Source organism: Diplotaxodon limnothrissa, linkage group LG12 (assembly GCF_057381915.1).
Source record: "Diplotaxodon limnothrissa isolate DT_005_m linkage group LG12, D_limnothrissa_male_GT1.1, whole genome shotgun sequence".
NCBI classification, from domain to species: domain Eukaryota; kingdom Metazoa; phylum Chordata; class Actinopteri; order Cichliformes; family Cichlidae; genus Diplotaxodon; species Diplotaxodon limnothrissa.
The window spans coordinates 38,495,442-38,507,370 of NC_140607.1; the positions used below are offsets into that span (position 1 = coordinate 38,495,442).

At 41.2% G+C, this 11,929-nt stretch overlaps 1 protein-coding gene across 1 annotated transcript; it reads right to left on the bottom strand.

The window, feature by feature from the left end:
• Window positions 1-1,870: 1,870 nt before the first annotated feature.
• On the bottom strand, window positions 1,871-5,482 carry LOC146621879 (granzyme K-like). The gene is made up of 5 exons (XM_085367615.1): window positions 5,419-5,482; window positions 5,099-5,243; window positions 4,305-4,440; window positions 2,113-2,382; window positions 1,871-2,023 (listed from the first exon to the last, which is right to left on the bottom strand). The coding sequence occupies exons 1-5, from the start codon at window positions 5,480-5,482 to the stop codon at window positions 1,871-1,873; spliced, it is 768 nt and encodes a 255-aa protein (XP_085223741.1).
• Between the last annotated feature and the right edge of the window lie 6,447 nt (window positions 5,483-11,929).

Here is an 11,929-nt window from a genome sequence, read left to right on the forward strand (position 1 = left end):
AGCTTGAGGGTCCTGCGCAGTATCTTAGCTGTTCCCAGGACTGCGCTCTTCTGGACAGAGATCTCCGATGTTATTCCCGGGATCTGCTGGAGCCACTCGCCTAGCTTGGGAGTCACCGCACCTAGTGCTCCGATTACCACGGGGACCACCGTTACCTTCACCCTCCACATCCTCTCGAGCTCTTCTCTGAGCCCTTGGTATTTCTCCAGCTTCTCGTGTTCCTTCTTCCTGATATTGCTGTCATTTGGAACCGCTACATCGATCACTACGGCCGTCTTCTTCTGTTTGTCTACCACCACTATGTCCGGTTGGTTAGCCACCACCATTTTGTCCGTCTGTATCTGGAAGTCCCACAGGATCTTAGCTCGGTCATTCTCCACCACCCTTGGGGGCATCTCCCATTTTGACCTCGGGACTTCCAGGTTATACTCGGCACAGATGTTCCTGTACACTATGCCGGCCACTTGGTTATGGCGTTCCATGTATGCCTTGCCTGCTAGCATCTTGCACCCTGCTGTTATGTGCTGGATTGTCTCTGGGGCATCTTTACACAGCCTGCACCTGGGGTCTTGCCTGGTGTGATAGACCCCAGCCTCTATGGATCTTGTGCTCAGAGCTTGTTCTTGTGCTGCCATGATTAGTGCCTCTGTGCTGTCTTTCAGTCCAGCTTTGTCCAGCCACTGGTAGGATTTCTGGATATCAGCCACCTCCTCTATCTGCCGGTGGTACATACCGTGCAGGGGCCTGTCCTTCCATGATGGTTCCTCGTCTCCCTCCTCTTTCTTGGGTTTCTGCTGCCTGAGGTATTCACTGAGCACTCGGTCAGTTGGGGCCATCTTCCCAATGTATTCTTGGATGTTCGTTGTCTCATCCTGGACTGTGGTGCTGACACTCACCAGTCCCCGGCCCCCTTCCTTCCGCTTAGCGTACAGCCTCATATATATATATATATATATATATATATATATATATATATATATATATATATATATATATATATATATATATATATATATATATATGTGTGTGTGTGTGTGTGTGTGTGTGTGTGTGTGTGTGTGTAGAGGCTGAAAGTACAAACATCACTAATGTCACATAACATTGCCAACATTGTGGCCGACAGCAATGCTTTCAAAAAGCAGTAAAAATGTTTCTTGGGCCTCAAACTAGACTGTAACTGTAAACTCATTATATTAACGATGATACTTTGAAAGGTACAGTTTGAAACTGCAGTACAATCAAAGAAAAAGAGAGCAAATGTGTTTTTTTTATTCATGCCTCCAGCTTTATTAGAAAGTAGAAAAGATGTTTGTTTTTTTGGTTTTCAAGCAACAGTAATGCAAAATGAAGAAAACAAGTTTTTTTTGTCTTTTTCAACAAACCTGTCCACAAGCCTCATCTTCAGTTTCAGTTGGTTGTATATGAGCTGTTGAATCTGTCTGTTTGACAGTCTGAATAATCTCTGTTTCATATTACAATCGTGGGTTTTGTGTGTACATAAAAATTGCTTCTCCCTGGTTTTACTGCAGCCGCACTCATCTGCACCAACCAGGAGCACTCATGTCTGGGAGTTCTTTGAATTATTTGGAAAAATGATGATTAAATATAACCATGTTTCTGTCTGGTTTGTGTGGTGAAAGATGGTAAAATTTCAAACAGTGTTTCCAATTTTGTTCACAGTAGGACTAAAATGTGGTTCATGCAGTGGACTAACCAAGTGCAGAATCTATTTAAAAAAAAGTATAGCAAGCTGGCAGAAACCGAAAAATCATAAACTGTAAGAGGAACAATGAAATGATAAACTGAATAAAGGTCTACAGAGACAACACTGACAGATGTAACATCAAATCATGCTGTGGTTTCAAGACATTTAGAATAACTTCATCGTAGTTTTGATCCAGTACAGTTGTTTCTCTGAGATAAACGAGTAGATTCCAGGTTTTGTAATGATACCGCAACCCCGTCCAAAAGAAGTGACTCCAACCAGCGCTCCATCGCACAACAGCGGGCCTCCTGAATCCCCCTGCAGCAAGAACAAACACATGACAGTGTCTCAGGTGTTGAGCTGAATGCAAGGAAACAAGGAAAAATACATGTAATCTTCATACGTACCTGACAGGTATCAGCGACGTTTGTACCATCTGAACCAGCACATATCATGTGTTTGGTGATCTCAGGTTTGTGGTTGTAATAATCACGAGAGTTGCACGTCTGTCTGTCCACCACAGTCACATTGACAGACTTGAGGACGTCTGATGTTTGGTTGTTTTCGGTTTCTCCCCATCCAGCCACCAGACACCTGCTGCCAGCTGCCGGGTCTCTCACAGTGTTGCCAACCTCGAGCCACTGCACTTCCCTGGTTTTCCTCACCGGTTCTTTAAGCTGAAAAAAAGTTAAAAAGAATCTCAGATATTGGTAATGAATCTCTCCACATTAACTACATTAAATAAACAAATATTTGCTAAAGAGTTGTAGCACCACTCATTTATTTCTAATATTTTGCTTGGAAAATATGAAATATGTGCAGTGCTGAGTTGAAACATGTCTATAAAGACATGGAAATACATTTTATATTTTAAAAAATGAAACTAAGTTTTAGTTAAGTAAGCAACACCTGAGTTGGCTGTAGGAGGTACAGCAGGTTATCTACTAATAGAATGGTTTGGTGTTTGATCCCTGGTCTCTCCAGTCTGCATGTCAGAAATCCTTTGGCAAGATACTGAACCCCACGATGCGCTCTGATGCTACGTTAGAGTGTGAGTGTGTGTGAGTGTTAGAAAGCACTTAAGCACAGAAAGATGTGTTTGGGTGAATAAGCCATGTTGTGTAACGCTCTGAGTGCTCAGGTAGAGTAGAAAGGTGCTAAATAAGAACCCGTCCATTTATGATTTACATTATTTGTATCAGACCCTGATAGGGATGGGTATTGATAAGATTTTCACCATTCCGATTCCATTTTCGATTCTGTTTCACGATTCGATTCTTTTTCGATTCTGTTTAAAAAAGGAGAACACTAAGGTCGATTAGCTTAGAACTGTGTTTTATATCTTCTCTTTGAACAAGATAGAAATTTAGGAGTAACATGGCCTTACAAACCCAGCAGTGAGATCTTCAGAGATCCAGCCTACGACTCTTCAATGGGGTGTCACAGGGACCCCGGGGAAAAAAATTGTAAATGTAAAATAATAAAATAAATATTCTTCTGTAGCAATAACAAACTATAACATAAATTATTCTGTAGCAATTACACAAGAATATCCAGTAATGTCCCTGCCTACAAATAAACACATTCACTTACCGAAAATCGACCGTCTCACACTTCTGGGTGCAAACGGGTTCAAGCCTTTTACCACAAACTGAGTCACTGCTTGGTGACATTCGTCTATCCTGCCTGAAAGGAGACGCTAACGGTAGACTGCAGCGAGAACTGCCAGCATCTGAGCCAACCAATTCGTCGACTCTTTCAAATGCGGCCGTCAAATGCGTCCTTCATTTCCCCGAATTTGAAGGATGGGTCGGGTGTGTCCTTCGCGGCCCACCATATCCCAGAATTCATAGCGCGGCCCAGCAAAATTTCAGCTGCCAACAATGGCGGCCGCTGCTAAGTTTTAAAATTAGTCTTATTACTCTTTCTGGGTCACAAAATAAACTTTTAACATATTTGAAAGAAGCTTTCAAATATTTGCAAAAGACCGTTCCGTTTCACAGCCTCGCACTTCCGGCCTTCTCGGTCTTCGAAGGACCCGGCCCACGTAGACCGCGAAGGCCGGGTCCTCCGAAGGATGCAGCCGACATTTTGGAACACAGCTTCTGTCTGTCTCTCTCATCATGGTCACCTAAATGCACAGTAATGGCAGGTTTGTAATAAGGCAGATCGCGCTAACATAATATGCACTGTTGTTGATTATTTACCTGCCGCATTACCGCTGCTGCTGGGTTGAGATTCACGAGTCCGGAGCGGAATTAAAAACACGACATTCATTTAAGGTCATCGTGTGTTTTGTGAGCAAATGCTTTTGCATATTCGTAGTGTTTCCTCCCTTAAATGAAATATCTACTTGCAAGTATTGCAAGTTGCCCTGTTGTCATCCGTTCTCGTAAAGTATAACCAAACTTTTGAGCGTTTGAGCCGCTTAGTAAATGACGCTCCGCAACGTGGTGACGTCATTCGGGGCGACTGGAATCGATAAGGGAATCGTTTGCAAAACTGACAAACAATTCCAAGGAATTGAAACAGTGGGAACCGGTTCTCAACAAGAACCAGTTTTCGATACCCATCCCTAGACCCTGATATATCACCTTACCTTCAACAACATGAGGTCATCGTCCAACCTTGCACAACAGTAGTCAGGATGAGGAAAACTTTTCTCAACGACTCTTTGATGCTTGGAACTTTCGTTTTTCGTTCTGGAGTGGGCTCCCAGGATCACCCAGTAACTCCTGTAAAAGAAAAAACACAATCTGGTGATGAAGGTTTACATATTTAAAAGGTTAACAGGTCAGCAGCTTCTAAAACAGTCGTCATAGTTCTTTATTATTGTGTATTACTACATATGGCTGGGTTATAGCTGTTACTGAGCTTTGGGTGAATCTGCGTTATTTTTTCTTCCAGCTGAATGAAGAAATTAAAATGTACAGAAAATGTTTTAGATGAAGAAATGTATCAAATGTTTGATGTGTATGTAGCTGTGGCTTCTGTGTTATTTTAAGTGAGTGCAACACTTATATTTTGCTTGTTATTCCATCTTAAATAAAACTTTCTAGAACACCTCTGTACAGATATTGTGCTTACAAGAGAGAGAAAAATCAGCTTTAAATATTCTATATTCATCCTCTCCATTCAATGTAATTAGCTTTGCATGTATAATTATAGCAGTGTGTATTATTCGCTTTCTCTAACGAAGAGGCCAGCCACCGTTTACAGAAAGCACATTTCTGCTGCTCTGGCCCTGATCTCTTTCTTTCAGTAACTACCCAGAGCTCGTGACCACAGGTGAGGGCAGTGACCTCTGGGTAGTTACTGAAGGAATAATAGTCTGTTGAAAATAAATACTGCATTATTTTTAAAATTGAGGAAAATAGGACCTCAGATTCTTACCCAGTGCAGTGGGCAGCTGTCAGGACCCACTGTGGATGGATTAATGTCCCTCCACACCAAGAATTAGTCACAGTTCTAAGATAGGCCATGTAAGGCAGTGAGTGTGGCTCGACTTCTTTCCCATTAATAATCTCAGAACCACGACCTGAAACAGAAACAAAATATCAGGACACATAAATCAGCTGATGATCAAGTGAAGAACAGATGAGTGAAACAAACACCTGAAGGAGATCAGCAGTGTGACTTTGCATTACGCTTATTTACATGAAGATTAAAATTACCAATCGTTAAATTAAATTACAGTGGAAAACGTTACTCACCTGGCTGGATGATGAAGAGGAGCACACATGAGATGAGGAGACTGAAATTCTTCAGGCAGGACATTTCTTCTTCCCTCTCTTTGATCAGACGCTGAATGCAGTGAAACTCACTGTGATGCTCAGCTTTATGTGCTGAGCTGAGGGGGCGTGGTCTGACATTGGATGAGTAAGATAAACTGACACACCCATCCAAACCCGTCAAAACCTGCAGTGAAATCTCATCAAAATGTAACACACACATATGAAATCATTTTGATTCTGTTTGGTTCCAAACAAAAGTATTTCAATAACTAAAACAACAAACAGGAAAACATGCTCAAATGATAAATTGAAATCCTCATTTTGATCATCATACAGCAAAATCATAATATTTATCCAGATTAAAATCTTCCAAGAGTGCAGCGTTAGTTAAATTATACAATACATAAAAAATAGCAGGAATAAAACAGAACAGATAAATGAGCTCAAACATGTGAATCATATGCAATAACACATCATTACAAGAGCGACATTGTAACAGTTATTACACTGTCGTAAACAGTTATTCTGCTCTTCTCTCACGTTTTTGGTCTGTGAAACTGTGTGATGAGTTTTGTGCAAATCTAAAAAACGTCCTTCTAATCTCTCTTTGTTGAATCCACTGTGGTGCAAAGATTTATATGATCAGCTGAAGGGTGAAAATGAAGGAGTGAAATGGACACATCCACTCAAACCTTTCATAACCTGCAGTGAAATCTATGATTAATATCTAACACTCACATGCACATACATGCTATGTAACGGAGAATGAATAGAGCTCATGATGTCACTGTGTGCAGACATGTAGGTGTTCCACAAAAACAAGCTGTGTTAGAATTTAGAACAAAAGAAGTCCGCTTAAAAAAATAAAAGAGGATTTGTGGAAGTAAATGATGACAAAAGACAAAATGTCCTAACATTTACAAAGGACAGTTTTTGATACGGTTTCACCAAAGTTTGCAAAACGATATCGTTGACAGTCTTTCCCAATTTGTTCCCACTTTTTTTCTTTGCCTAACTTGAGACAGTTGCTGTCTTGTTTGCTTCACTGGTTTCTTAAGCTCAGAAACAGCTAAAAAGAAAGAAACATGTTGATAATAGGAGTCCCAGGCTTCTACCTTTCTACCTTTAAAACCCGCCTTCCAGCCAAATGGCTGGTAGGCTTTTAGCTAAGCTTTAGCTTCAGCCAAGTGGAAGCTAAATTGGCTAGTCATTCATATGTACATTAGGTTGTTACCTGGGAATTCTGGAGGGAGGGGAGTGGGGGTGTGTGATTGAGGGGGTGGGGGAGCTGCTAAAAGCTGTGAACTTCCTTTTGTGTTCGTCTTGATGCATTCTCAATCATCCAGGGAAATAAATCTCCAAAAGTCACCAACTTGGAGTGTTTCAGTTTGCCATCTTAGGGAGAAATCAACACACATGGGTGTAGGTCCTTTGTTGCTGAGATTTATTGATGAAAACAGTACAAAAAACCAACCATCTGTACACATATTTACAAATAATAATAAAAAGTGAGTGAGTACAATTCAACATTTTCAGCAATCACTCACAATCCTGGCACTGCCATGGTATCTGTAGTCTGCATTTACCACATGTGTATCTTTTGCAGTGAACACATCGCACAGTGGCATGATTGTTCTTGCATTTGTGTTTGACCTGACACATGGCTCTTTTTCCAGGGCTCGGTGTGGAGGGTTGTGTCCAAAGCAACTGTTCTTTTCTTGCCTTCTTCTCAGCTACATGAGAGTGAGCCAACTCTCTTGCAAGCTCCACCAGGAAGTCCACCCGTCTTTCCTTCGTCCCGGTGCATGCTTGATACAGCACATGTGCATTCAGTGCTGCCATGTCAATCACGTTATGTGTGTGTGTGGTGGTGTTTGGGGGGGCGCACCAGAGGGAGTGTTCACCCAGGGCGGCAAACAGGCTAGGACCGCCAATGAATGTCACACTGGTGTTCTATAAAAACCAAGTTGCAGCATTATTTGGAGTGAGCCTTAGTGCCACCTCCAAACTGAAGGCCAGGTTCTAGATAACAGGACATGTAGGACTGGGAAGTGGGCGTCCCAGAAACATGGGACCACAAAGCATACATTTCATGCACAGCATTTCTAGGCAAAGCCAAGACAGTGGTAGCCTCAGAATCTCATCTCGTGGTGGCTGACAGGGCAGTGAAAATTTCAGGTTTTTATTGTTAATAGTTTTTGAGACATTCAAATTCAAACATTGCCTCCGATTGTCACGGCTGCCGCAGCAGTCATGTGGAGAAGTGAAGGAGGACCCAAGTTGCAGACAGCAGCGGTGATGCAAGTGAGTTTATTTACAGTGAACGATAAATAACAAAAGCGAGGGCAAAACTAAACATACACCTGAACTGGGGAAAACTACTAACAAACAAAACCTGAAACGATAACTCACAGAATCACTCGCAGGGAAAACATAAGGAGGGAAAGGAAGGGAAGAGGGGAAGAGCAGGGAATGGAGAGCAGAATGAGGAGCAGAGATGACCAAATAATACAGATGAACCGACAAGGAACACAGGCAGGCACACACTATAAATACACACAAGGTAACGAGGGATTGACACACCAGAGGGGAACACAGCTGAACCCAATTACACACAACGAGACACAAACCTTCACAGTAAAACAGGAAACTCACAGACGGTTTAACAACACAAACTCAGGGACACGAACAGAGCACAGGAGAGACACAGGTAGGAATGATAAAACACAACAACCAAACCCTAACGACTAATACAAAATAAGAGTGAACACAAAACAAAAGATGACACCAAAATGAAACACAAAACGCTGGCTCTAACGACCGATTTTGATTATTGATATATGAAGCTAAAGTTTCACAGAAATCATGCCATGTTTCCAAACTTTGAACCAAAAATGTTTATGGTTTAAAGTTGGTGGTTTGAGCCAGAATGACCCTTGATCAGCACAACACTTTCATTTTTTGAACATTTTCATTTTCTTTCAGTGTTTTTCAAAAGCGAATCATTTAATTTGTAATTCCAGTGTGCACTGGCAGTCATTTAATTAACAATCACATGCAGTTTCCATATTTACACATGGAAGATGAAATCCCACAAAAGCTTTTCCTTATCAACTCTGTAAAACGTCTTCAGTCGAATTCTGCATATTTAAAATATTCATAATACAAAACTGAAATTAAAATAATTTACATTTTGCACTTGAGAAGAAAAGTGTAAACCTGTTATGTCAGAATCATAAAAAGCAAGTAAACACTGAGGTGCACAGCTTCATATGCTGAGCTGAAGAAATGCAGTCTGAGCAAAATGGACTCATCCACACAAAACCTTCACAGCTGATGGTGTTATATTCTGGTCTCATTCACAACAGACTCCAGAATATCTATTTCCTACCCAACGGGGTAGTAAGTTTTATTAACAAGTCATGCGACTCAGATTGGTCCTCTGCCATGTACAACAGCAACATACAGCCTAACAATCCTTACTCGTGTGACACTCTAAAACGTCCATGCAGCAACACAATCTATTGTGGAACATTCACATTGTTACAGATGGGTGAAACTGAGCTTTAATATCTAACACACACATGCACATACATGCTATGTAACGGCTGCACTACATGTCTGCACCTGGTGATGGGCTGGTACAGTCTGGATACAGACTTATAGGCTATCATCTCCCAGCCCATGCAGGAGACTCTGACAGCACTGAGCAGCTCCTTCAGTGGCCACGATGTGGGACGGAGAGATTCGGCGGATCTTTCCTTCTAACTGCTGTCAGACTCCACAACAAATCCACACAAACGTGCACACACATCCACACATGTGAAATACTACTAAGTGTAATTTATGTTATCATGTTTTGCTGGTATGTCTCTGAAACTGTGATCTATCCTTATAAAGTTTATGAACGCTGCATTATAATCTAGAAATGAAAAAGAAGACAGGTTGAAAAATCAAAAGAACATTTTGTGTAAGTAAATGTTGATGAAAGACACAATGTCCTAACATTGGTACAAAGAAAGGTTTTGAAACAGTAATTTCCCCAAAAGGTTTCAAAACGATATTTTCCCTGTCAGGTTGCCACATCTTTGCTGACAGTTTTTAGCCCATCATGAGTCAGTTTCATTATCTTGGTTTGCTCTTTGATATTGACCAACATAAATCATTTTTATCAGGAAGTCCTAAAAACTCAATGAAAAGCCTTCAGTTCATCCAAAATGCTGCAGTAAGAGTCCTGACAGGGACTAGAAAGAGCGAACAGATTTAAACCATATGTCTTAATGACCTTGTAGTACCATATCACCCAATCCAGTCTTTAAGTGATGACGTGACGAATCCTACTTCCGGGCCTAAAGTAGTCTGCGTTTATTATGGCTTTTGTGTTGTTAACATGTTTAATGTTTTGTATTTTCTTCTATTTAATCTCAAAAAGCTCCTAAAAACAGTCAGTGATCACTAGGGATGGGTATCGAAACCCGGTTCTTGTTGAGAACCGGTTCCCACTGTTTCAATTCCTTGGAAGTGTTTGCCATTTTTGCAAACGATTCTCTTATCGATTCCAGTCGCCCCGAATGACGTCACCACGTTGCGGAGCGTCATTTACCTGGCAGGAAACATGGCGGCTCAAACGCTCAAAAGTTTGGTCATACTTTACGAGAACGGATGACAACAGGGCAACTTGCAATACTTGCAAAGTAGATATTTCATCAAAGGGAGGAAACACTACGAATATGCAAAAGCATTTGCTCACAAAACACACGATGACCTTAAATGAATGTCGTGTTTTTAATTCCGCTCCGGACTCGTGAATCTCAACCCAGCAGCAGCGGTAACGTTTGCACGTCCTCTCCCGTTAATGCGGCAGGTAAATAATCAACTAACAGTGCATATTATGTTAGCGCGATCTGCTTTATTACAAAACCTGCTATTACTGTGCGTTAAGGTGACCATGATGAGACAGACAGAGTCTGGCTCAGATGCTGGCAGTTGTCGCTGCAGTCTACCGTTAGCGTCTCCTTTCAGGCCAGGATAGACGAATGTCACCAAGCAGAGACTAAGTTTGTGGTCAAAGGCTTGCACCCATTTGCCACAGCAGATGCCCCCAATTTTCGGTAAGTGAATGTGTTTAATCGTAGGCAGGGACATTACTGGATATTCTTGTGTAATTGCTACAGAATAATTTATGTTATAGTTTGTTATTGCTACAGAAGAATATTTATTTTATTATTTTACATTTACAATTTTTTTCCCCGGGGACCCTGTGACACCCCATTGAAGAGCCGTAGGCTGGATCTCTTAAGATCTCACTGTTGGGTTTGTAAGGCCATGTTACTCCTCAATTTCTATCTTGTTCAAAGAGAAGATATAAAACAAAGTTCTAAGCTAAGTGACCTTAGTGTCCTCCTTTTTTAAAAAGAATCGATAAAGAATCGAATCGTTAAAAAGAATCGAAAATGGAATCGGAATCGTGAAAATCTTATCAATACCCATCCCTAGTGATCACTGTCGACCTCCCTCGGCTTTTATTACCACTAATCATTTATTTAAGCTCAGTTTTTAAAACCTTAGGATGTAACTACAGCCCAGCCCATGCAGCAGTATATGAATGACTAACCTCGTATTGTGGATGGATTATCTCAGTTGTTCTCCTGGCTGAAGTTTGGTCCTTTTACAGCATCCTGCCATGCGATTACATTTGTTCCTGACCACCGAGAACACTCACGTTAACTTTTATCCAGTGGAAAAAAAGTTAGCTTGTTTATATTATGCTAACATAGCTGTGTCGCTAGCGGTCACGTAGCACATCATTATATACCAGCTAGCCCAACTTCAGTAACCCTACAAACGTCACTGCTGTTTAGTTTTCTGTCTTCATTTATGTTGGAAGTGATAACAGAGCTGTACGTTTGAATTTGTTTCCAAAACCCCGCAGTCAGGACATGCTATATTGTATTTAGATGGAACCTAGCGAGCTAACTTGTTGTTCCTACAGTATTTAAAAGTAGAATAGGAGGCAGAGCCTGTCATGGTTCTGATTCCTTTCGACGCAGTATTTTTAGTTCTTGTGTTTCGTTTTAGTTTTGAATGTTGGATCGTTTTTTTCCCCTGGTGCTTTGTTGATTATTATTGTTATTATTATTATCAATAATCTGTTTTCAGTGATTCTGGTTTAGGGTTTTGTGTCTCATGTTTTGCATAGTTTGAGTTTCATGTGTTATGTTCTGTCTGCCTCTCTGTGTCGAGTCTGCGTCCTTGTGTGATGGTTTCTTGTTTCCTGTTTTATTTTGATAGTCACAGTCTGATGTCAGTGTGTTCAGTTTTACTTCTCCACTTTCTCGTTAGTCTAACTTCTCCCAGCTGTGTCTCCCTCCTGTTTCCCATTCCCTGATTAATCCCCTGTGAATATAAGCCCTGAGTTTTTCTGTGCTCTCTGTCGTGTCGTACCCTCAACTTGCTGTATGTTTGTTATGTCCAGTCCTCCAGCACCTCT

Bases quoted from the DNA above. Each gene is read 5' to 3' on its own strand.
- LOC146621879 (XM_085367615.1), bottom strand. From the start codon at position 5,482: ATGTCCTGCCTGAAGAATTTCAGTCTCCTCATCTCATGTGTGCTCCTC. The intron at 2,383-4,304 runs GTAAGGTGATAT...ACTTTTTTTCAG, and splicing joins ATGACCTCATGTTGTTGAAG to CTTAAAGAACCGGTGAGGAA. The intron at 2,024-2,112 runs GTACGTATGAAG...TTCTTGCTGCAG, and splicing joins ACGTCGCTGATACCTGTCAG to GGGGATTCAGGAGGCCCGCT.